The 26,788-nt window shown below is 37.9% G+C and overlaps 1 protein-coding gene across 4 annotated transcripts in view; it reads left to right on the top strand.

Moving 5' to 3' along the window:
• Positions 1-26,788, top strand: part of USP6NL (USP6 N-terminal like) — a 180,578-nt gene that overhangs the window by 6,118 nt on the left and 147,672 nt on the right. For 3 of the 4 annotated variants that reach the window (XR_009356474.1, XR_009356473.1, XM_059183795.1), the window contains exons 1-2: positions 12,259-12,277; positions 14,049-14,219. Coding sequence is in view for 2 of the 4 variants with exons in the window: in XM_059183795.1 (XP_059039778.1) it covers positions 12,274-12,277; positions 14,049-14,219 (175 nt within the window). In the remaining 2 variants the exon portion in view is untranslated. Of the gene's footprint in view, positions 1-12,190; positions 12,278-14,048; positions 14,220-26,788 lie in introns of those variants that run through there. The other variant, XM_059183798.1, reaches the window with a different exon arrangement.

The following is a 26,788-nucleotide window of genomic DNA, read 5'->3' as shown; positions in this document are numbered from 1 at the left end:
GTTTACTTCTGTGTTATCTCTTCTGGGATCAGCTTTTTGGGGTCTTATTCCAAAGCGGGGGATGGCTCCCTTGGTGGATCTTGTACTCTGACATTTTGTCTTCCTTCCAGTTTTTTGGTTAGGCAAACATTTCCAGGAGCGAAGAAACCCCAGGGTGCCGTGCTCCTCTCTATTCTCTTGGACTGTGCCTGGTAATTCCTTGTTACCACGTCAGTTCTTGGATTACCATCCTACCCCACTTTTTTTTTTTTTTTTAAGGTTTTATTTATTTATTTATTTGACAGATAGAAAGCGCACAAAGGGAGGCAGAGCAGCAGGCAGGGGGAGAGGGAGAAGCAGGCTTCCCGCTGAGCAGAGAGCCCAACATGGGGCTCAGTCCCAGGACCCCGAGATCATGACCTGAGCTGAAGGCAGTCATTTAACCAACTGAGCCGCCCAGGTGCCCCCCACCCCACTTTTTAAATTAAGGTGTCATATACATATTATAATGTGCACTAATCTTAAATGTATACCCTAAAGGATTTTTATAAATGTAATGAAATGTATAATCGTACCCAGTTGCTCAGTATATAGAACATTTTTGCCACCCCAGAAGGCCATGTCACACACCTTCCCCATCCATAGTACCTTCCTTCCCTGCCTCAGGTAACAATTACTCCGTTTTCTATCACCATAGACTAGTTTTGCATTTTTTGGTTTTCTAGTCAAAATAGTATCACATGGTATGATCTATTCTCTTGTGTCTGATCTAGCTTTTATCATTCAGCATTGTATAGTATCAATGAAATTTAGCTATGTTGTTGCACATAACAGAAGTGTTTCTCTTTTGTTGCCCTGTACTTGTTCTAGTTACTGTGGCACCTAAAAAATTGCCTCAAAACTCAGTGGTGTAAGCAGAGACAACATTTATGTTCTGCCCAACGCTGTAATTTGGGCAGTGCTTGTTTTAGCTTCTTTTGGTTTCAAGTTGGGCTGCTCGAAGGCTGGGCCTAATAGTATTTAAAGGTTTGCTCACATGTCTGTTGGTTGATGATACAACACCTAAATGTGGCCTGAGTGTGCTCACAGCTCTGTGGTGGCAGTGTTCCAAGGGCCCGTCCTGCACCCGCGTGCGGTGGGGAGAGGCGTGGAGGGCCGATGAGCCAGACAGACGCTGGATTGCCTCTTATAACTTGGCTTTGAAGCTTAATGCAGTTCTCCTAACATTGCGGTCTATTCTTTGAGGCAGTTAGGAGCCTGCTTAGGTTTAAAAGAGAGGTGAAGCCAACTATACCTCTTGATGGCGAGAGTTGAGATTCTGGAAGAGCATGTGAGACCAGAAACACTGTAGTCACCATTATTGGAAAATATAGTGTGCCATGGGAGTAGCCTCATATGCAAATCTGTCACAGTTTATCCGTTCTGCTCTCAATAGGCATTTCCATTATTTCCAGTTTTGGGCCATTACAATAAGGCAGTTGTGAGTACTCTTCTATGTGTATTTTGTTGGATTTATGCACTTCCTTCTTTTGGAAATATCCTTGGGTATGGCACTGTTGAGTAATGAGTAGATATAGTTTAGCTTCTGTAGTTATTATCAGTTTTTCAAAGTGGTTACGCCATTTAATATCCTCATATTTTTAAGAATTAATATATATATATATATATATATATATATATATTTGTCTAGCCTTTTTTTTTTTAAGATTTTATTTATTGATTTGTCAGAGAGAGGGAGCATAAGCAGGGGGAGCAGCAGGCAGAGGGAGAAGCAGGCTTTCTGCTGAGCAGGGCGCCCAATACGGGACTCGATCCCAGGACCCTGGAATCATGACCTGAGCTGAAGGCAGACACTTAACCGACTGAGCCACGCAGGTGTCCCTTTGTCTAGCTTTTAAATTTGTCTTTAAATCAAGAGGATTGGTGTGTAATATGTGGTCTAGCTTTGTTGGAAATGTAGGTCCCTTATCTTTTGCTTTCCCAGCCAAATGCTTAATTATTAGAAAATGGGGACTAGGTAGAATAGTCTGATTGTGAAGTAACAGTAGCAGTAATTTTTAAAGAAGCATTTTAGAATATGTATTCAAATTAGTGCTGTTTATAGCTAGCATTAGCGGGCCATCTGCATTAATTGCTGAAGAGAAATTTCTTTTTTTTTTTTTTTTTAAGATTTTATTTATTTGACAGGCAGAGATTACAAGTAGGCAGACAGGCAGGCAGAGAGAGAGAGGAGGAAGCAGGCTCCCCACTGAGCAGAGAGCCCGACGCGGGGCTCGATCCCAGGACCCTGGGATCATGACCTGAGCCGAAGGCAGAGGCTTTAACCCACTGAGCCACCCAGGCGCCCCGAAATTTCTGAAATTTCTTTTTACAATTTGCTTTCTGGGACTATTGAGCCCCGTCCCTCAATTTATATCACATTTTGTTTTTGATCCAATGCTATATCATGAGTTCGAATTCTAAACTCATTCACCAGACTTGCTTGGGAAATATTTTTCAATCGCACAAAATTTTTCCTACAAAATTTATAATCTGCCATCACAAAGGATTTCCAGAAGAATGCCGTCCAAGTTCTTCCCTCAGACTCAGGTTACTTTTGACTACTTCACTACTAATAGTCATTTTAACTTTTTTCCAAGTGTCATTTGAATCTTTGAATCTGATTTGCTTGCTCGCTCTTTCTTTCAACGAACATTTTAGACCAGTTTGTTTTAGCTCATACCTGGTTTTCTGCAATAATTTATTGATTGATCCTACTAATAATAATGTTTAGGAAGTTAGAATTCTCCTAGTTATTCATTGAATCAAGATTGGTTTTTAGGTCATAAATCTTACGGTGCTAGAAAGAGAACTTGGGGCGCCTGGGTGGCTCAGTGGGTTAAGTCTCTGCCTTCAGCTCAGGTCATGGTCTCAGGGTCTTGGGATGGAGCCCCTCAACGGGCTCTCTGCTCAGCAGGGAGCCTGCTTGCCCCTCGCTCTCTGCCTGCCTCTTTGCCTACTTGTGATCTCTCTGTCTGTTAAATAAATAAATAAAATCTTTAAATTAAAAAAAAAAAAAAGAATGAGAACTTAAAAATCATTTCAACTTGGGGTGCCTGGGTGGCTTAGGTAGTTAAGCATCTCTTAATTTTGGCTTGGGTCATGATACGGAGTTGTGAGATGGAGCCCTGTGTCCTGTTGCCTGCTCAGCACGGAGTCTGCTTGAGTTTCTTTCCTCCCTCTTATTCCCCCGCCCCCGCCCCCTGCCACCCTTCCCCACACTTGTGTGTGCTCTCTCAAATAAGTAAATAAAATCTTTTTTATTTACTTATTTGAGAGAAAGAGAGAGAGCGAGAGAGAGCGAGCATGAGCAGGGGGAGGAGCAGACTCCCTGCCGATGGGCGGACACCATGTGGAGCTCCATCCCTGAACTCTGGGATCATGACCTGAGCCAAGGCAGATGCTTAACTGACGCCACCCAGGCGCCCCTACATAAATGAAATCTTAAAAAAGATCGTTTCAACTTATTTACTTAATAATAAGACCTGAATAAAGCTGAGTCAGTAGTAGTTTATAAAAAATATTTAGTTTACCAAATCATTCTTTCACGCGTAATCCCTTGACAGTCTTGAGTGGTAGGTGGGTTAGAAATTTTAACTCTCATTTCACAGATGAAGACACTCTCAGAGCACTGAAGTGACTTGATCTAAAGTCCTAGAGCTGGGTAACGGCAGAGCTGTGCCTCTTGCATCTAGGACTTCTTATATGTGGAGTGATTTTTCTTGCAAGGCTCACAATCTGTTGAATTCCGATTTTATCGACTACATGAATTTTCCTGTCTTCAGCTTTCAGTGTTTACATTTTAAGGCTCATAAATTTACTCATTTTCATTCAGCACGGGGTCTTTGCATGACCTGAAGCTCTTCACTCCAGTTTCCCCCACAGTACTTTTGTCCTGGTTATGTTTTGTTAGTGGCAAGAGGGCTGGGACCGGGTTTGTCTTGATTTTTTTTTATCTCAAGCCCCTTGAGAAGTTTTTGCATATTGTCTAACTGAATAAGTATTTATTGAATGGATGGTTGGATTCTTGTATTTAGAATCTAACTGGAGATAGTTTGGAATTTTTAGCTGAATTTTTAAAATGGTGCCAGGCCTCTGAAAATCAGATATATTGTATCCTTCATTTTAGCTTTTATCTGCAGAGCTCAGGCATTATATGCAGTTCTGATAGTATGTATCAACTGCATTAAGCAAATACAACATGTGAACAAGTTATAAGCTTCTTTTGAAAGGTTCTCCTTCTGTAACTGTAAGTAAGGAAGTTTGGGAAAGGACTTTTGTTTTTCTAAACACCTAGAAATGACCTGTTTACCAGTGTATAGCTACTAGAATTTGATAAGTCCTTCTGGAGACCTAACTGGAATTCTACCTGCAGAAGGGGAAATTAGACCTCGTTCTTATCTGATGCTTCATTAACATACACGTGTAAACAAACCAAGGAAATCAAATGATTTCACATTTTGCCTATCTCATTCTTAATCTTATTAGCAGGAAATATGTTGTTGATTTAGTGAATAGGATAAACAAATCTCCTTTCACTCTAGTGATAATGGAAGATTCCCTTTACTTCTCTTGAGCTGGGAAACTATTTAAAGCTGTTCAAATTTAGCTTTGTGTTTCAAGGGATATAAATTGTAGAAAGAACACTTTTTATAGAATGACCAAGAATTGGCCAAGTACAGTGGGGAGACTTTCTACGTCAGTAAATGATGAGTTTAATACTAACTGAAGTTCTTTCTTTATCTGACTGAGAAGGCATTACCTGGGAATTTTGCCTCGACATACATTTGAACTCATGAACTGTGAATCTGAATTAAGAAAGAAAGGTAGTAGACTTACTGTGTTGTAAGTGCCACAGGGATAGATAGGATCTTTGTTCTGCTCTTGGCTATGTCTCCAGAGCCTAGAACGCTGCCTGACTCATAATAGCTGCTCAGTAAATATTTATTGAAGGAATAGTAAACTTCTGTATTATTTATGTGTTTTAAATTTAAAAACCTAACATAAATCATTTAAGGTTTATAGGCCTCTGGGAAATAAATTTAAATTGGTTGAGGCATCATTTCTGATAATTCTTGCTGTGAGAAAGTTGCATAAAGTACAGCGCTGAGCACTCATTCACTCCCTGTCATTAAATTTTCTTGTGCCATTCAAAAATGGCTATCTGAAAAAAAATAAATAAAAATGGATACATGTGAGTCTATTATTTTATAATATTATTATATATATTATTATTATATATTATATTTATATATAAATTAACAGTGGTTCATTTAGTGCATCCCTCATTATTGGACATTTAAGTTGTTTGTAATTTTTTTTTTTCTGTTACAAATAATGGCTCAATGAAGGAAATTTTCTTAAGCTCTTTCTTGGGATGGCAGTTCAACACATAGCAATGTTGCAAAACAGGATCTAGGAATTTCTACTAGAAAATGAACTTGGATTGTACAACTCTGAAGGTGAGATCAGAAGCTTTAGCGATCAGACAGCTGAGTTCAGCCAGCACAAATGGTAACAATTCTTTTCTGCTTTTAAGTGTGGATAATGTATAATCATCAGTGTTTGCACAGGAAAGCTCTCTTGCAATTAGTAGTAGAGCTGCCTACCACTTGGTATTGTCTTAGCTTTTAGAGAATGAATGAGTCACTACAACTCTTTCTACCTCTTAATTATAGTTTAAAGATCATAAATGCATTTAACTCCTTTATATAGGTGAGTACACATGTTATGTGACCTTTATTCTTCCTTTCTTTGAGAGAGAGAGAGAGAGAGAGAGAGAGAATGAGCAGGGGAGGAGCAGAGGCAGAGAGAGAAGGGCTCCCCACTGAGCAGGAGCCTGATGCAGGGTGTGATCCCAGGACCCTGGTCATGACTCAATGGATGGAGCCACCCAGGCGCTCCATGTTGTGTTACTTTTATTTATAATCATTTCACGTAGCAAATTTATTGGAAATTTTTTGCTTTTTTATATGGAAATATCATAAAATATTGTTTATACAAAAAACAGTGTGTAAGGTGTGTTACATAATGGTGTCTGTACTATCTGGTCCTTCAACTTAAGTGATAGGAGAACATGATCAGTACCCTCTAGGATCGCATCTCTGCTTCTCTATCCCACTGTTTGTCCTGAGGAAACCAGCAGCCTCAACATTCAGGTCTAACATTCTCTTGCTTTTCTGTTAAAGTATAAGTCTGTATGTCCCTAAACAACTTATTGTTAATTTTATGTATTTTGGAAATTCATGTAAATGGTATCACTATGTGTGTGTGTATATGTTCATAAATTTAGTGAGTAAAGTTTTCTAGTAAAACTAAAACTCACAAATTGAATTTACATTTAAAGTTAATGTCCTCCTTCTCTGTATTAGTCATCTTTTGCAGTAATAATGCTCTGTAACAAACCACTGCAAAATTCCAGTAGTGTAAAATGACACACATTTTTTTTTTTAGCTCATGGGTTTGGCAGTCTCTGCTAGGTGTGGCTTTGTCTATAAGCTGTGGGGTGGGTTCGGTTATGTGCTAGGTGTCTACTCATTCTAGGTCCAGTAGCTATCTGGGGTGTGTGGTCGGGGAGCAAGAGAACTCAGACAAGCACAGTGCTCTTAGAATCTCCACTTAGGACCCGTGCAGTGTCAGTCCAACATGTGTATGGTCAAGTCCCCAAATCCATGAGGTGGGGAGTATATGCCCCTCCTGGGGAAGCCACAGCAAGAGGAACAAAAGACAGTGTCCGCCATATCTTCCTCCTGAATAACAGCATACAAACTTGGGATATTTCCATTCTTATTACCTCCCTTCTAGGTTACATGCTGTTGGTCAGTACTTTAACTCCTTTGTTTTTGTTTTTGGTAACTCCTAATTTAGAAATCTTACCTCAAATACTTGTTTGCATTTAGTCATGTTTACTGTTTTTTTCTCACCATCCTTTCCTGTATTTCACTCCTCTTTGGCATCATTTTCCTACTTTGTGACTATAGTTTTGGAAGCATCCTTAACGAGGATCTGTTTACTGTATATTCTGTATGTATCTGAAATTTTCATTATTTTGTCATTTTTCTTGGAAAGATAGTTTAGCTGAGTATATAATTATAGTTCACGTTTCTTCCTCTTAGAACTTTGAAGATATTATTCTAGTGTTTTCTGGCTCCTGTTGCAGTTAATAAATCAGGTGTAGGTCTGTTGCTTTGTAAACAATCTGTTTTTTGTTTCTGGTTGTTTTTAAGAACTCTTTGTATTTGATGTTTCACAGTTTCACAATGATATCTCTCAGGGTCAGTTTCCATTTTATTTATACTTTCTGGAATTTGCTGAATGTGAGTCTGTACATTAGTATCTTTCATCAATTCAGGAAAAGTCTTAGCTGTTGTCTTTTTGCAGATTATCACTCCCTCATTCTTTTTTTTTTTTTTTAAGATTTTATTTATTTATTTGACAGAGAGAAATTACAAGTACACTGAGAGGCAGGCAGAGAGAGAAGGAAGCAGGCTCCCTGCTGAGCAGAGAGCCCGATGCGGGTCTCCATCCCAGGACCCTGAGATCATGACCTGAGCCGAAGGCAGCGGCTTAACCCACTGAGCCACCCAGGCGCCTGCACTCCCTCATTCTTAATGTTCTCTTTCTAAAACTCCACTTAGATATACATATTAGATGTTTTAATTTATTTTTCATGTCCCTTAATCTTCCTTTATGTTTTTTATCTTTCTTTGTTGGATTTTGGGTAATTTTAGATCTGTCTTCCGGTTCAGGGGCATCTGGCAGGCTTAGTTGGGAGACCATGTGACTCTTGATCTGTGGATTGTGAATTTGAGCCCTGTGTTGGGTATAGAGATTTCAACAAAAATAAATAAACTTAAAAAAAAAAAAGTTATTCAGATCTATCATCTAGTCCATTAATTCTCTGTTTAGCAGAACTTACTTTGCTGAACTTGTCTATTGAGGTTAATTTTAGTTATCCTGTTTTTCACCTGATTCTTTTCCTAATCTGTTGCCTTCTTTTTTGCTTGTATTTTCCATTTCCTGTTGTATTTTGAAACATTAGAGTCCTTTCCTCTTTAACTATTTGTGATTACTTAATTCTCTTGAATCTCGCTTATGCCTGTTTTTAAAAGTTTGAGCTAATTTTTACTGTAACTGTATCTGTGGAAATGCTTGTGAGACCTGGCTTAAGAGTGCTTTCTCCCAGAAAGAGTTTGTGGTTGAGGACACTGTTAAACCAGGGTGACTTGATTTCTAGGCTTGAGACTTTTCTAACATGCAAGTGTATGGATTTGAACTTGAAACTTGTGTGAAGTTTGATTTTGGTTACAGATCTACAGTGAATTTTCCCTTCCCCTTCCCCAAATACAAAGAAACCTGGACTCAGGAGAAAATTCTCCTTCATCCTTCCTTTGGGACAGATTTTTTTTTTTTTCCCGTAGTTTATTCTTTTTATTGAAGATGCAGTTCTTCAGGGGCAGGCTTTATATGCTTAACTGTAGTCCGACTTCCCATGTTGTACAGTGTGAAGCTTCGACTTTGTCCCATGCATGACTGTCAACACTGAAAGCCCTTCAGCATTGTCCAGTAGAATTTTCTGTGATGATGGAAATGTTACACATCTCTGCTAATACAGCAACCAGTAGCCACATTAGAAATCCTGTAGTATGATAAAGGAATGGAATTTTAAATTTCACATGGTGTTAATGAATTTAAATTTCAAAAGTTATGTGTGGCTAGTGGCTACAGTATTGGACAGTGCAGCTTGGTTATGGGAGATTGTCAAATGCCTTTAAGGCCTTTGCTGGCAACATTGCCTACTGACCATTCTCTTTTGTGCTCCTGTTCATGTTTTTGGTCTCTAAGGATTTCTCTTAGTTGCTTATGAGCTTTGCTATGCACTTAAAAGAATAAACCTTGTGTTTTATAAAATATGTTTGATGTCATGTCGCAAGAGGGTTGGTTCCCAGTCCATTTGGACATGAGAATCTCAGATACAAATACCTGACAACTGTATTTTTAGTTGGAGAGGTACTTATCTTGAATGATAAAAATTGGAACGTTTGATTTTTTTTATTTGTATTTTTTTTATTGTGGTAAAATATACATAGGATTTAACATTTTAATCTTTTTTAAGTACCCAGTTCAGTGGTATTAAGCACATTTACATTGATGTACAACCATCACTATCCATTTCCAGAACTTTTCTCATCTTCCCAAACTGAAATTCTGTCCCCATCAAACACCAACTCCCATTTTCCCCACCCCCCGCCAGCTTGTGGCAGCCACCATTGTACTTTCTGTCCCTGAATTTGACTTTTTGAGGTGCCTCATGTAAGTGGAATAATAGGATGTTCATCTTACATATGAATGGCTTATTTCACTTAGCATAATTGTTCTCAAGATTAAATTGGATTTTCTAAAATTATAATTTGTGATGAGAGTGGAAGGAGGGAGAGTCCATCAGCTTGCAGTGGACATTGACATTCTTGTGTATGTCTTTCAGTAGGAGAAGTTCATCAACAATCAAATAAGTTACTGTGAGTTTGGTCTCCTGAAAGAATATTATTAGAAACAATAGAATGTGATACCATATGTTGTGGTTCATAATTCTGTTCAATTTAAGTTTTAACATAATTAACATAGGGACTGCTGAGCTAGTTCTAGAATAGATTATCTGGTGTTATAAAAAGCAGAAGTCCTTTCAGATCCTTTGGGAGGTTTTAACTGTCTAAAAGTATCAGAAATTATTTTTAGGTCATGTAGTGCCTCCAATAAAGAAAGGGATTTGGTGGAGTTTGCTTTACTTTTAAGTAGACCCTGAGTGCCCAGTCAGGATGGGTTGGGTATCCTTAGGCCAGCTCGTCATTCATGTCTATCAAGTTTTGTCAGAAAAGTTAGAAGAGTTACTTGAAAGAACCAGGATTAGGTTAGCATGATTATAAATTCTCATGCTGAGAATGAACAGCTTGGCACAAGTTCCTAGAAAATGAGTTTAAAGGCCAGATTTTATGGAAATACGCCAACATACCTTTTATGCGAATCTGTGGAATTAAGACAAATTACTTTTTTTTTTCCCCTCTTGGATGGTGTGAAAAACAAAGTTAGATTTTTTTTTTCTTTTTTGTATGTCCAGTGGGAGGGAATAGCATTTAGAGAAGGAGAAAGAGAATGCGCACATTGTATGCCATGTTCTTCTGAACTGCCTTGTTGCTTAAAGAGTTCCCAGACTACCTGCTTTGAGAGTAAATAGGAAGACCTGCATTTCAAAGCTGTGATTAGGGTAAAGAATCTTGAACCAGTGTATTCAGTTATAAGTAATTTCAAAGTATATTACTAAATAAGAACTACTCCGTGACATTGCGTGGTCATTCCAATACAAACATTGTTGCAGATTTGTAAAGTATATTCATCACTTTAAATGGCAAGATGATCCATGCACTGTTTATGAGTTTTATTATCCTGGCATTTTTGAAGTTACTAATTTCGGTGCTAAGAAAATTCTTGATGTCTTAGGAACTTCAAGTCTTGAATACGTATTTGTTCAGCATTTTATGATTATGATTAGGAGGGGCGCACTTCTTAGTGCATTGTGCTTTGATGTTGCCCTTTAGGAATTTTAAATTTAAGATCGAAAACTTCAACATAAACAGGATAAAAAGTCCCCAGCTAAAGAGACTCTTAGAGAGGAAGGGAACTTCTGGATCATCTACCAATGTTAATCTCCTTTGTGTATCTGTGACGTGGGATTGCCTGCCCATGTCGTCATCATTCAGTATGCTCCGGGGGTCAGCATGTCTGACCTCATAGTGCCCTGGGAGGGAAAACAGGTCTGATGGACCCTGTGAAGCGCCATCAAGAGAGTATATTTATAGTGAGAAGCTTACATCCCGTATTCTAAAACTAACATGTAGATTATATGTTGTTTTAGATTTTCCATACAACTTCTCATTTCCTTTGGGATAAGTGGGTTATCTGGAAATGAAAATCATAGTGTTTACTGCATAGATAAAGAAGAAAGCGTGTGGGGTGGGGGTCAGGTGATTATGCAGCAGCTCCGTGATTATATGCCGCTGCTAATTACAGTCTGCGAGTCATGCTGCGCATACAGATTTTCATTTTGTAAATTTGTATTTCTCATGTATGTTACATGGCACGAGTAAAGAAGTATATAGATGGGACAAGCATTATTTCTTCAAAAAAATGTTACCTGAACTTTAATCGATTTCAGAATCAGAGGTCCTTAGTACTAGGCTATTTTCTTAATCGTCTTAAAAGATAATTGTCACTTCTTGAAGTTGCAAAAAGTAGTTTATCAGTTAGTGAAGAAAGCTGTACATGAGGAAGCACAGTGCAAATTTTATACTGAATTTTAATTTATCTATGGAATCTTATTATTAGATCTGGGAGGCACTTATCATCCATGGATACATTGAAATACAGCATTAGGTCTTTATGCCTCATTTTAAAAAATATGTTAATGAAGTAAGGAAGATATAGTTTGTATTTATACTAATACAGGTTGATGCTTTATCTTACCTTGAAGTGAAAAGAACCAAATATGAAATGTTTTATGTAGCATTTTTGAAGTGTATTTTAAGAATACTTAAAGAAAATCCCTTGAAAGGAAACGTGCCCCACATAGTTGCATAGATGTAATGGCGTTGTGTGGTGAGAGATTTTTTCTATTTTGCTGCTGTTTACAGTTTTTTAAAAACAATGAAACGATATTTTATAATGAGGAAAATGCCCACTATTAGAGAAGGTTTATAGGAATAACTTTGGTCGTTTTATTTTGATAGTTTATATGAATTATTTATGTGTAATCCAAAAAAATCTAGCAGCTGTGATATGCTATATCTACCCAATATGGAGTGCTTCCTTTCTAGGACTCACTTATGTGTGAAAGGGGGAAGGAATAAGATTTTAGTAAGTGAAGACCAAGGACACCTGTTAATAAGTTTCTGTGTGATAATTATTTTATACACAGTATTTGCTTTTGAGATAACGTCTTACAAAGGAAAGATGAATGTTAAAGATTGATAGGTCTTTTTTTAATATTTAGATGACACCAGAGTGTTCTTTTAGAAATAGAAAATTGTCAAAATGATTATTTTCATTTCCTTTTAGAAGATTTTATTTTAAATGCTGACCTTTAGAAAAGATGATTTCTTTCTCTTTGTTTTCTGACCAGGACATGTATTCTTCTGAGAAGCTTTGGGCAGCAGATTCTGGTTTACTCTCCGATCGGGACAGCCTACAGGGACATTTCCAGTCATGAGTAAGTGTCCATCTTTGTTTTAATTTCAGGGGCCTCAGGAGCATTTGTGGAGTACTCAAAGAGAAGAAAAAATTTGTTATGGGACAGACTGGAATTATGTCACTTCAACTGAGATTATATAATCTGGTTCAGCCCAGTTGTGCACCTGTCTCTATTAGAACAAGGAGATCCTTTCTGATGTTTCATTTATTTGGAGAAGTTAGATGTGCTGAGGAAATCTGTGTCGTTAATTTCTTGGCTGATTTAGTTCTGTTCCCCAAAATATTCTGTTGACTAGTCATTGGAAAGGGACTTGTTAGAAATATGAAGAGGGAAACAGACTCATAAATATAGAAGACAAGTTAGTGGTTGCCAGAGGAGAAGTGGGTGGGGGAAAAAGAAAGAAATTTGAAGAGGGAAAATTTAAGTTTAAGTTGACCTAATTAGCAGAGGTTTAATTGTGTGAAGCTTAATCATTAGATAACATGTGTCAGTATTGTATTTAAGAAAAAAAAAGATGTCTTTGATAGTGTCTTTGGTGGAATGAGAAGCAAGTATATCCTAAAAGACTTTGCAGATTTGATACAGATTTTATGTTCTCAGTCTAAGGGGATTGTACTATATGTAATATTTTCTGCCATTCCAATCCATTATTTCCAATGAGGAGGAGAGCTGGATTTTACTCTTTTGTATTAACTGTTTACTTTTAGAGAGTGAGGGAAGAATTAAGATTTTTACCCTGTGATCATATGAGAGTTTTGATGTACTTTAAAAAAAGTACAGCGTCTCTGGTTACAAGAACTTTGGAATAGAGTGAGCATTTCCTACTGGGGAATATAATGTTGGAGAGTTCAAAAATTTTCACATGTAATTCATAATGATTATATTTATTTTAATCCGAATAGTTATTCTTAACATCGATTGAAATAATTAGGCTGTTTTTGACAAATGAAAATGAGGCTGTTGTTATTGTGAAATCTTTGAGTGCTTTCTGCTAAGAATAATATTGCAAGAAATGAGCTCTGATTTTTGAGACTTTTCAGTGGGCTACTTTGTCAGTGGTGTGCTTTGAATAAACTAGGATAGTTGCTAGATGAGTTCAAATACAGATTAGAGGGGAAGCAGCTTTTGATATTTCCACTCCATTGATAGGAAATTTTGTCGGAACGTTTGTCTACCAAAGAGTGCCAGCTCATAGTAAAGATGGAAGTAGGAATTTATGAAGACTAAGAAATGTCAGGCATTTTAACTTAAAAATGCTTACTGCATTTTGGGAAATTTTCATTTTACTTTGTAATCTTAGTGTTCAGTTAGCATCACCATTACAGAGTTCTTTGAGGCCAGGTATGCTCTTTCATTTTTGAATCTTAGAGTCTAACAGTGTCTTGTATGCAGCTGCCCTTAAAAATTCAGAGCCCTGTGTGGACAAGGGCAGAGGTGCGGGATAGCTCGTTAGGTGACTAATAATAAATTGTCTGAACCTTGTACAAGTTTTTACTTGTAAACACAATGGCTGTATTTCATTTGTAATATTTTTGTCTTTTTTTATATCCATTAGTTCTTTTCTCATTTCTGCTTGTTTTTATTTTAAAAATTTGGTTCTTTTATTAGTCTTTTATCTCTTTGTGGATCTTTATGTGCTTATTTTGAAGTCTCTTTCAGATCACTTGATTTTATTTTTTGTTTTGTCTCCAGTGAATTTATATTGTGGCTGTTGATGCTGTTGGAGTTTTCATCATGTTCTGCAATTTTGCAGGCTCATTCTGATGAAAATTCTTTCTCTTTCTCCTAGGTCTTTGTCTTTTTGTGATTTTCCCTGCTGGTCTGGCAGCTTTGCAATTGTCTCTGCCTGCCTTTGGAGTTCCCAGATCAGAATCAGGTCTTGTGTTAGTGGATCAGAGCACCAACTCCGTCGTGATGCTGGTGATATCACAGATTCTCTCACCGAGTCAGCTGGCATTAGGTCAGCAACTTCCTCAGTAGTGGCTTCAGCACGCTTAGCTAAAAAGCCTTCTTCAGTCCAGTTTCTTAATCCAGGACTAGTGCCACCCCTGCCCCTGGTTTTAGGCAAGGACCCTGCTTTGCACGGAACTCCTTTATGTACAGTTACCCCATGGGATTACTTCCTGCTGCCTTTTCCTGCTTTGGGGCCTCACACTTGGTGTTCCTGTTAGATTTCTGATCGAGAGATGTTGAACATGTTTAGGGGCATAGGTGGGTCATTTTAGTGACTTGTTTTTTATGTTTTATCTGGTTACTTCTCTGCGTATTGTGAAGACCAGAGAGTCATAAAGAGTGAACATATAATCGGAAGTTTATGACCATAAAGTTCAAACTTCTTACTTTACGTTGAAGATTAGAAAGCCTCCAGCCAGTTTCTGCTTAGTTCCCCAGCTCCTAGGGTTCCTCTTTGTTATCCTTGCGTCACGTTTCCTTGCTAGTCGAGCCCCATCATGCTTCCTCCTGTAGCACCCTGCTTGCCTCACTCTAGTTCCTGTCCTACTCTTCAAAATCACACAGTTGTTCATTCTTATTTTCATGTAGTGTAAGATCCTTGAGGCCAAAGATTTTTATTACTAGCATGAAACACTTTTCCTGGCACTTAATAGGTGCTCAATAAATAACGCATGGCTTTGGGTGTTCCTAAGTAACATCCTTTAGTATGGGGTAGCTGTTCCATGTGTTACTATCTTTAGGTGAAATTTAAGCTGATCCCATGTGAAGGGAGATTGAGGGCTGGGGTGAGGGGAGAGAGAGAGAGAGAGAGAGAGAGAGTGTGTGTGTGTGTGTGTGTGTGGAGTGTGGCATAGGATAGAGTGTTGGCGAGGAAGTGAGACAGTGTGAGAAAGGCATGGAGGCATAACTCTGCGTGGTTGAGCATTTGGGAGCATAGAAATGAGGAATGACGTAGAGACAGGGAGAGAGAAAGCTGGAGGAGGTGTAGTCAGGGTCTGAGGCAGGGACGTTCAGAAGTTCGCGTTTCACCCTGCAGGGCTCAAGGAGCTGTTGAAGGATTTCAGTTAGGGGAGCAACTGAAGATTTCGTTATGGAAAAATTACTCTGACAAATAGACATTTTTGTTAGATATAAGTTAAAAAGATTGGTCATAGGCCATATTTGCCTTGTAGCTTTTTTCTTAGTTTTCAGCCCATTTTAGACTTTCTTTGAAGTAGGCTGTGAGTTTCTTATTCCTGCCAATGTGACGGCTTTCTGTACTGACAGAAGTCATTCTTGAGTAGACCACTGTGACCATAGGTTAGGGAGTGTTACTGTGTCGGTGTTAAGATGTAGTTTTTAGGGGGTTGTAAGTTTTCAAAATGGTGGAAACTGAATATATCAGAGTTTTGGTTTTTGAAAAAAAAAATAGTGAAGAATCATAGTACAGGTTAAAAAATAGGAAGATACATCTTTGAAGTCTAGATAGGATTTCCAAACCTGCATCTGGGTGAGAATGATGGGTAACTAAAGTTTTGGGTTTTTTTTGTTTGTTTGTTTGTTTTCTTCAGTATTTCTGTAGAGATTAAAAGAAAGGTTGATACTTGTTATGTCTGGGTGGGTTTTTCTCAGAAGCATTTCCTAGCCCTTTCCGTGTCATGAACTGTGTGGTGGAAGTTGTCCTGCATGCGGGTAAGCTGATGGAGCTGTGCGGGGCTCCGAGGCAGTGGGCTCTGCCCCCTCAGACCAGGCTTGTGCCCAACTGTCCTGTAAGGGGCAGGGATCCCTTCTCTGCACACCTGGGCACGCCTGGGCACCCTAGTTGGGATGCCCCAGCTACAAGACCAGTGCTCTAACCCCTGAGCTATAGGGCCGGGATGCCCCAGCTAAACCCTAGAGAACTGCTTAAATGTTTTAAAATGTTTTTCAGCTTTTGCTCTAGATTTTTATATATTCTGCCCTATTTTGAGGCAAGATATTTATCTGGTGGAAAATGTATTATGTGTGTGCTATGAGTTGTGCATTTCATTGTGGATTGTTGACTGTTACAATCCACAAAAAGCCTTTTGATTTTTAGTGCTTAAATTGTTTCTGTTTTTCTGTATTTGCATATGTTGCAATGTTAAACACTTGTCAACTTTTTTTTTTTTTCAAAGTTTTGTTTTATCGGGTGGTGCCCAAGATAAAGTATTTATCTGAAAGTTGTTATACTTAAACTGGGCTATAATTTGAAATGGACCTCTTAGATCTTTAATGGAGATTGTAACAACAGGAGTTGTTACACAGCATTGTACAACAGTTTCCAGATGATTATTTTGGTGGAGCAGGTTAAACAAAAACAAACCTAAAAAACACCAAAACCCAAAAATGATTATTTAGGGTACTATTTAATTTTATTTTAACAACTTTTTTTTTAACAACTTTTAACATGAAAAAATAAAGTTTATCTCCTCTACTGTTTGTAAATTTTATCATACATACTGTATTTCATTTTCTTTAGGAAACTTTGGTTCTGTAAGTAATAATGACATATTTTCTAAGAGAGGACTTCTGTGTCAAGTTTCTTCTGACTTGGCAATCCAGGAGTGAATCTTGCACTGGAGTGTTTGATCCGCCCTTTGGCCTAAATAAAGGAGTGAGTTTTTTGACGTCACTTCTGAATATGAAACATTTCTCATTTAAGTGAGGAAAATGTAATGGCAGTGAATAATTTGGGGTGTAATCTGTGGCTTTCTAACAGAGTAGGAACAAATACCTTCATTCTGCGGAGCAGTACACTTTAAGTTCATGCTTAAGTGAGAACAATTTAATATTTGTTAGAACAGATAATGTTATAAATAAGTGATAGATTACTAAGTCCTTCAGGGTGGCAGAAGGATTCTTCTGAGTCTTACTAATGGAACGAATAATATAAGGCTTTCCCTAAGTACTGGCTAAAATTTCTGTGTAGGATAATTATGAAGATATATATCTTGTTTTATGGAAGAGATGTGTACCTTAGAAGTTGGGTAGAGGTTACAGAAAAGAAAACTTACGTTGAATTGTGTTTTGAATACTGGGGTATTTGCATTTAACAGACTCTTGAAAGAAATCCCTTTGTAAACTGTACATATCTATTTGTTATATTAAGACATTTACGCTTGATAAGTTTGGATTTTGGCAGATAAAATTTTAAATGTTAACTAAAGTGAATATATACTTGACCCTTGAATAACACAGGTTTGAACAGTGCCAGTCCTCTTGTATCGTGGAAGTTTTGGATGAGTACGATATAGGACGGTATGGTGACAGATGGTAGGTAGGCCTGTGGAGAGCATAGCACACGGAGTTAGAGCTGTCTGACCCCTGTATGGTACCCTTGAAACTAATGTAACAGAGTGTGGTGACTCTACTTAAAGAAATACAGTGCAGTACTCTAAATGTCTTTTCCTCTTGATTTTCATAATAGTTTCATCTCTCTAGCCTACTTTATTGTAGGAATACAGCATGCAGGACCTCTGAGGAAGTATATGTTAATCAATTCTGTATCTGTAAGGCTTCTCTTCCAGAGTACTTAACTATTAGTAGTTAAGTTTTTGGGGACTCAGAAGTTAAAGGCAGATTTTCAAACTGTGTCAGGGTTCGGTGCCCATAACTCCCGCCATGTTCAAGGGTCAAGTGTAAAATCAGAATTTTCATGGTGGGGGGTGGGGATTTGGAAGTGTATGGAGAATTTCTGGTTGTCATAGTTACTGGGGAGACCTGCTAGCATTTAGTGGGCTGGGCCAGGTACAGTGTATACCAGTCTGTGTTGAGAAACAGCCTGTGTCTAAGCCATCAGAGCCGTGGCACAGTACACTGTAGGTGCGGTGGTGAAGAATGCCAACAAAAATTGCTTCTCAGATAATTTATTTGATCAGTTTCTTAGTTTAAGGCACTTCACTGTGTTAGTACTGACATTTGAAAATGAAATATACTTTTAGCCAGTTTATCATCTTTTGACCACTTGCTGCAAAAAAAATGAGTAATTCTTAGTTTGATAACTGTGGGAAATTTAACATGATTTTAATGTAGTATTTCTTATAGAGTATATTCAATTATAGCATTCAAATATAAGTATAGTATTAAGTTTTTATTGAGATGATTTGCATCATCTAGTGTCTTCTTGTTTTGATAGGTTTTCAAGCTTGTAACAAGAAAAGCTGTAACATTTTAGAACCCAAATTCTTCATATATCTTTTATCCAGTGTACCTATTGTTCACACTTTGTCCATTTAATTCTTTTTTTTTTTTTTTTAAGGTTTTATTTATTTGACAGAGAGAGATCACAAGTAGGCAGAGAGGCAGGCAGAGAGAGAGAGGAGGAAGCAGTCTCTCTGCCAAGCAGAGAGCCCAGTGCGGGACTCGATCCCAGGACCCTGAGATCATGACCTGAGCCGAAGGCAGAGACTTTAACCCACTGAGCCACCCAGGTGCCCCATGTCCATTTAATTCTTTCCTGGTCTCCCTTTTTCTTCCTCTTTGTGTCACACACACTAACACATTTACATATATATAAAATAAATTGGTTTGTAGTTAAACAGAACATTTTCTATGAAAATCTAGTTTTCTTTTTTATCAGAAGTCATTTAAATTTGTAGCATAAATGTCACTTACTGTACTATTACAATATAATGTCAGTAAAGCTTCTAAATTACTTTTCCTAGCTAAATCTTAAAATTTCAAATCATTTACCTGCTATTGTTGTTTAAAAATGACATTATTTACATAGGTTTTGCAAGTCTGTCATTAACATTTTTGTTTTAAGCTACAATATATTGCATAATATAGATAAACTTGGTATCTAAATTAACTTTAATTAAAATTCTTTAGTATAACACAAACTAGTGTGCTCCAGCCTCTTTATAATAGTTTTAAGATACTCTGTTTTTCTTTTTCTTTTTCTTTTTTCTTTGACAGAGACATAGTGATAGAGGGAACAGAAGCAGAGGGAGTGGGAGAGGGAGAAAGCAGGCTTCCCTCGGAACAGGGAGCCCAGTGTGGGGCCCAATCCCAGGAAGGCAGGTGCTTAACAACTGAGCCACTCCAGCGCCCCAAGATACTCTGTTCTTAAGAGAAATTCTTTAAAATCCCATTTTGAGAGAGTAAGTTGTCCAGTAACAGTCTTCTTTAAGGGTCCCAGAGACCTGGATTGGCTTTGCTGTTAACTAGCCATGTTAGGTCTGGCCATTGGCTTGACCTCTTAAATGTGCCTCCACTCTCCGCCCCACTCCCCCCACACCTCCTGCTGCACCCTTACCCATTTCCTTGTTTTAAATATGGGGACTGGCCTACATTGTCTGGAAGCCTTCTAGTTCTAAAATTTATGATAATATCTGTGAGAAAATTTTCATTTCCAATTTTGCCTGGTAGGAACACAGCTATTCAGTGAAACGAGAAATGCCTCTGTTAGACTAAATTAAGAAAACTTAAACATGCAGTTTTCAGGGTTTGGGGGCCTACATCTGTTGCTCCTTGTTGTCCTGGTTACTTTCAGAGGCACCTTGTTCCAACTGTAGGCACGTGTTCTCTGTTCTTCCTGCTTATTCTCTAGGCAAGTAGAGATGGAGCAGAGTATTTATTTAAAATTAATGCTCTTAAATATTCATCATGTTATCTCTTTCATTAATTTCAGAAAATATTTTGATTTATACAGTTTATACTTGAATCGTGTTATTAGAACTGATGTACTGGCTTAAAATTTTCCATTTTTCTTTTACATTAACTTCTCTAAAAATGAATTTCTGTATGAAAATATTATGGAATGACTTTTGGTATTTCTCATTTATTGAAAGACATAGTGGAAAGCACACCTTAGTAAATGATTTTTTTTTTTTTTTTTTGTACAGTTGTTTATACAAATTCAACAAAGGTAAAACCACATAAGGGAAGGTCTAGGGAAAAACACCTTACAACAATGGCACCAAGGAAGGCATAACTTTACGCTAGGAAATAGCTGTGTTACAAACCTTAAGTGAGAACTCAACTCACTTCAAAGGAGAGGAAAAAGGAAAAGAAAGGCTGTGTTGGATCATTTCTTCTACTTCTTGACTCACTGTATAAATTAGATCTGTGTAGAGCACAAGAGCTCATGCTGGATGCAGAACTCTCCTGAGTGCAAAGGCTGAAGTCTGAATTGAAAAATTTTGAGACATAAGTGAATTTTATACAGAGGAGACTTGGCAAAGTGTCTTACTTCAACTATAACTAACATAAGTAAGTGATACGTATTATATGGTCAGGCTAATCTACATATATTAATATTCAAGTGTTTTTTTTTTAATAGAATCTGGACAGCTGTATATTACACTTTTTTACCTTAAACATAAGTAGATGTTTTCTGGTAAGGGAATTTGAACCCGTCAACGTGGATGGTGCATGTCGTTATATAATTTTTTCCGCCTTTCCCAGAAGTGTGGAATTGATATTTCCAAGCCTGTATCTTTCTCCCTCAAAACTGATCTAAAATAGTGTTTTGATATTCTATTCTTTTTTTCTTTTTTGGAGATTGACAAGGTGACTATGAAAGTAATTCTTTCTAGCTTCTCATTAAAGCTGTTGGTTAGAAGGAGTCAGGAATAGAGTGAAAGCATCTTCACTCTTCTTCCCCTAGCCCAGTCTCCTTCTCCCTTTGAGCACTGAGTCATAGGTTAGTTATTAAATTCGTGTTCAGAGATAGTGGTCATGTGTAGGCAGTTGATTGTAGAGTGCTATTTTTTGCCCCTGAATTCAGAAGCTGACTTTGCTGGAATTACCTAGGTACCCTGGAGTCGAACTAGTTTTCTTTCCTACTCACATGTTTGGATCATTCAGAATGTTAAAGCATTCACTTTAAACAGTGAAGCATGGAAAGATTTCAGTAAGACACTGATGTACACTCATGTTTCATTTGTATTAAATTGTAGAGCATTTGGTGTCACAATGTCTTTTAAAAAATACAGTTGCCTATTGAAGATTCTAGAAGAATAGGATAGAAATGGAAGTTATAGGACATGTTAGTAAGGGTTTTGACAGTCTCCAGTAAAGTACTGTGTTTGATGTCTTCACTGGTTAACCTTGTTACGTTCTAATGCAAAGTGAAGTAGAATATGATTGATTCTAATTTAAAAGAAATTTGAGAATGCACACATGTACACACACACTAAGTTTTTATATAAATTCATAGTAGTTGGTCTTGTGTATTTTCTTTAGATAATAACTTTTTGTCATTTGCTTTATGTATTGTGTAGATCTAATGAGGTGGGATGTGTTCTGGATTAGGAAAGGAGGGGCTGGGTCTTACCCGTGTGGAAAGAACATTGCAAACTTGCAAACTTGTTTACTCATGACAATTTTGGTACCACAGAATTTGAATTTGATTTTCAAACCAGCTTGAATTTGTTGTTTTAACTGTATCAACATAACTTTATATGCCAAATGATTGATTGATACTATTAAAATATGATCACTAAAATGTATTTCATTGGCATGCTTTGTTATAAAAAAATGTTGTTTCTGATGGTAAAAATAACCTAGATGCTATTTAAAAGAAGGTTTCTTTACTGCTAAGTAAGGGGAAGTCTTCCTTGTCACAGAATCTCCTGAGGAAAGATGCTTCTCCATTGTTATGGTCTTGGTCCAGGTTACCTCGTATAGAGTCAGCAGGGCCATTTTGATTTTCTTGTTTTTACCCAAATCAGCCTTAGACCTTTTATGGGAACTTTGTACTTACATGTACCTATAGGTGTATGTACTGATACATATGGGGAACATTGCCCAGGACAGGAGAATCCACTCCAACTTTTTAGGTACCCAGACTGACTGTTAAGAGGAACTTGGGTCTTAAATGATTTCTTAGTAGAGGTAACTCTGTAGTTAAAAAAATTACTTTAAAATGTTTGATATGTGGGGCGCCTGGGTGGCTTGGTGGGTTGAGCTTCTCTCTTCCTTTGGCTTGGGTCATTGTCTCAGGGTCCTGGGATTTAGCCCAGCATTAGGCTGTCTGCTCGGTGGGGAGCCTGCTTCCCAACCCCTCTGCCTACCTCTCTGTCAAATTAAAAAAAAAAAAAATCTTTAAAAAATAATAAAATAAAACGTTTGATTTGTATTACAAAGGTGAAGTCATTATTGTCTTTTCCCCTAAAATGTGCTGTAAAATTATTAGCCATCAGAGGTTTTCATCTAACTGTAGAGATGTGCTTTTCTTTCTTTTTTTTCTTTTTTAAAGATTTTATTTACTTATTTGACTGAGATCACAAGTAGGCAGAGAGGCAGGCAGAGAGAGAGGAGGAAGCAGGCTCCCTGCTGAGCATAGAGCCAAATGCGGGACTGGATCCCAGGACCCTGAGATCATGACCTGAGCCGAAGGCAGCGGCTTAACCCACTGAGCCACCCAGGCGCCCGAGATGTGCTTTTCTAACTCAGTGCTGAACTGCATTCTGATGGAAAATGACATTGTTGAGATCTGCAAAGTTTTCCTTCTTATTTCTTCCTTTGATTAGAGTGTATCTCTTTTTAGCATGTGAAATTCTGCCTCTCTTTCCCAACTAGTGCAGCTTAATTTTTTTTTAACAGGATCAATTCTTTATTTTTTTGTATTTCTAAAAATATATAAAAAATTTCATATATACAAAAAATTATTTTGTAACTATTTGAAGTAGGTTGTATGTATCACACTCCTCTACCCATTAGTCCTTCAGTATGTAGCTTTGAAGAACAAGGACATTCTTTTTCGTAACCACAGTAAAGTGACTACATAGGTGAATTATGTTTATCTATTCTACAGTCCTTCTGTTGTTGTTCAGTTTCCCAGCAGTGTCCTGGAGAGCAGATCTGGAGAGCAGTGCAGGGCCCATCTGGGTGTTACCCACCAGCTTCATTCCCTCTGTAGTCTCCTTGAACCTGGGACAGTCCCTCAGGAATTCTTAATCCTTCACAATACTGGTGTTTAGAGTAGCCCTCAGGTGAGGGTTGTCTGGGGTGGGGGTGGGGGGTTCCTCCAATGAATGGGGTCTTTCCTAACGTGTGTGATGGTTTGGAGGCATTCCTTCAGGAAGCTTGTCTGGAGGAGAGAGGAAGACAGCATGGTGATCTCTCCGCTTTTTTCCATTTAGCTCTTTAACAGAAAAATTTCCCATTTCTTCCTTAGTTGAAATAGGATTCATAATGTTGCCTAAGAATGGGATTTATTGTCTGCTTTACTAGTTTGTTTTGCTTTTATTATGAAAGCTTGAGAAAAAAGGTGGTGAGATATTTTCTAGAATATGAGATTGACCTAGAAAGGGGACAACATTCAACTTTTATTGAGAGAAGTTTCTTTCTGCACAATTCCCATTTTGAATTATGTTGACAAAATCTCAAGATGCTGTCGAACAAATACTTGGAAGGTAAAAGGTGTAGCAATATTGAATTGGCTTTGTAGCAGTAAACCACGGAAGCTCTTTATCGCTTCTCTAAGGATTAGCTTTTCTTATAACCTGGTGCCTCTTTGTCTTTGTCCTAATAAATTTTCCTCAGCTAAAAATAGAATAAATGAACGTATCAAGTCTGATTCTTGTTAGGTTTTAGAGATTTATGGGTTATATTAGATTTTTAATGTGGAATGTCAGGATAGTTACCATCTATAGTTACAACTCTTAAAAGTTTAATAATTGTAGGGTGTAGTGAAAGCTGGAAAATTTTGGAGTATTGCAGAGTATAAGAGATCTAAATCTTGCTTTTTTGACAACTTGGAGACACATGATGCTGTAAATTGATTTCTTAAAAGAAAAGAGTCATGGTGTTTAAATCTGATTTTTAAGACAAATTTTAAGGAAGGGAATATATGATTTTGAATAAAAAATATCTTTCAGTATTAACAGATACGAATGAGCATCTCCAGGTATACTGCTGCGGGGTTGGTCTTTGGGGATATAGACGAGAACAAGATGAACGTGGTTGGTGGCCTCTAGAGCACAGAACTGGTGGGTAAGACGAGTAATGCACAAGTAACATGGTATGATTAATATGAAAAGGGAATGCAGGAATCTGGGGGTGCGAGGGAACCTATCTGCAGGAAGGGCAGGAAGACTACTGTTAGGAAATCACATTCCATCTGAGGTCTGGCTAAGTGAAGAGGAGGAGGGAGAGATTTTATTTTGTCTTGTTTTTTAAGATTTATGTATTTATTTATTTGAGAGAAAGAGCATGGTCCTGCATGCGATGGGGGAGGGGCAGAGGGAGAGACTCTTTTAAGCAGACTCGGAGCTGAGCACAGAGCCCCATGTGGGGCTTGATCTTCTATAATCCCACCCCCCTTCTCCCGACCCCCCTCCCCCCAGCAACCCTCAGTTTGTTTTGTGAGATTAAGAGTCTCTTATGGTTTGGGGGCGCCTGGGTGGCTCAGTGGGTTAAAGCCTCTGCCTTCGGTTCAGGTCATGATCTCAGGGTCCTGGGATTGAGCCCTGCATTGGGCTCTCTGCTCAGCAGGGAGCCTGCTTCCTCCTCTCTCTCTCTGCCTGCCTCTCTGCCTACTTGTGATCTCTGTCAAATAAATAAATAAATAAATGTCTTAAAAAAAAAAAAAAAAAGAGTCTCTTATGGTTTGTCTCCCTCCTGATCCCATCTTGTTTCATTTATTCTTCTCCTACCCCCTTAACCCCCCATGTTGCATCTCCACTTCCTCATATCAGGGAGATCATATGATAGTTGTCTTTCTCCGATTGACTTATTTCACTCAGTGTAATACCCTCTAGTTCCATCCACATCGTCACAAAGGGCAAGATTTCGTTTCTTTTGATGGCTGCGTGGTATTCCGCTCGTGTGTGTGTGTGTGTGTGTGTGTGTGTGTGTGTGTGTATGCGCGCGCGCGCATACACACACACCATGTCTTCTTTATCCATTCTTCTGTTGATGGACATCTAGGTTCTTTCCATAGTTTGGCTATTGTGGACATTGCTGCTATAAACATTCGGGTGCACGTGCCCCTTTGGATCACCTACATTTGTATCTTTAGGGTAAATACCCAGTAGTGCAATTGCTGGGTCATAGGGTAGCTCTATTTTCAGGGACCTATGAGATTTTTATCTGAGCCAAAACCAAGAGTCCATGCTTATCCGACTGAGCCACCCAGGTGCCCTGGGAAAGGGTTCTGAATAGAGGGAACAGATTGCGTGAAGACCTGGAGTTGAGAGGTTGAGATTAAGTTTAGGAAATGAAGGAGAATTTAGTATTGGTAGAATTAAGTAGTGGGAAGAGATTAAGTTTTTAATTTTAGTTTAGATAAACACCATAATGTTGCCTCCATTTTATATTTTATTTCACCTGATGTCACTGAAGCTAATCTGTTTCCTTCATCTTTACAGTCCCCTTTTCCTGTTGTTTTTAAAGTATAATCATGACAATAAAGTAAATGCATTTTGGAGATAGGGAGAAAAGAAACTGTAACCCCCTTACATTAAAGCAGGCTTTTGCTTTTTCGCATATGACCCTGTGGTCTTACCAGATAACGCGTGTATGTATGTGTGTGTGCGCGCGCGTGTGTGTATTTTTAAGATTGATTTATTTATTAGGAAGAGAGTGGAGGGAGGGGCAGCGATGATGCTCAACTGACGGAGCCACCCAGGTGCCCCCAATGCTATATATTTTTATATAATTGGATTCATAATGTATATACAATTTTATATTTGGATTTCTGACATTGAGTTGTATTTAGACAGTTCTCCTATTTCTATAATTGTTTTTCTTTCTTCAAATTCCTAATTATCATATTCATTAAACATAATGATGCATGATAACTTACTTAACTGTTTCCCTATTGTTTGGTTATTTAGGATGCATCAGTTTTTAAAAAATATTTACACAATGATTATCACTGGTGAATTTGCCCCTTTTCTTAATAAAACTTGAGTGAATTCCTTAGGCTAGATTTACAGTACTGACATGTTTTTGCCTATGTCTGCCTGTCTCTCTTAAAAGACTGTGCTAATTTACAGTTACTGTGGTAATTGGTATCCAAGGATATATTTCACTATGACTAGTTTAGTAGGCTCAAAATGGCATTAAGAGTTGCTTTTAGTTGCATATATTTGATTTTTAGACAGGGTAACTTTTTTGTCTAAATTGTAAAATACATATAACATAAAATTCACCATTTTGTTTTTAAGTGTACGGTTCAGTAGTGTTAAGTATATTTACATCGTTGTGCGACCAGTCTCCAGAACTCTTTTTATCGTGGAAACCTGACGCTCTGTGCTTATTAAAGAACTTACTAAGCAACTTCCCATTTCCCTTCTTCCATCCCTTGGCACCCACCATTCATCCTACTTTCTGTCTCCATGAATTTGATTACTCTAGATACCTCATGTAAATGGGATCAGACAGTATTTGTCCTTCTGTGACTGTGTCATTTCACTCAGTGTAATGTCTTCATAGTTCACCCATGTTGTGGCAGGCGCCAGAATTTCCTTCCTTTTAAAGACTGAATAACTATTTCATTGTTTGGATTACCCCATTTTGGTAATGGACAAGGTGGTCTGCTTCCACCTTTTGGCTATTACGAGCAATGCTCCTATGAGCATAGGTCTACAGATGTCTCTTGGAGGCTCACCTTTCTTTTGAGTA

Source organism: Mustela lutreola, chromosome 8 (genome assembly GCF_030435805.1).
Source record: "Mustela lutreola isolate mMusLut2 chromosome 8, mMusLut2.pri, whole genome shotgun sequence".
Lineage (NCBI taxonomy): Eukaryota > Metazoa > Chordata > Mammalia > Carnivora > Mustelidae > Mustela > Mustela lutreola.
Note: the sequence above shows the minus strand (reverse complement) of the source record. Positions and strands in the feature narration are given on the sequence as shown.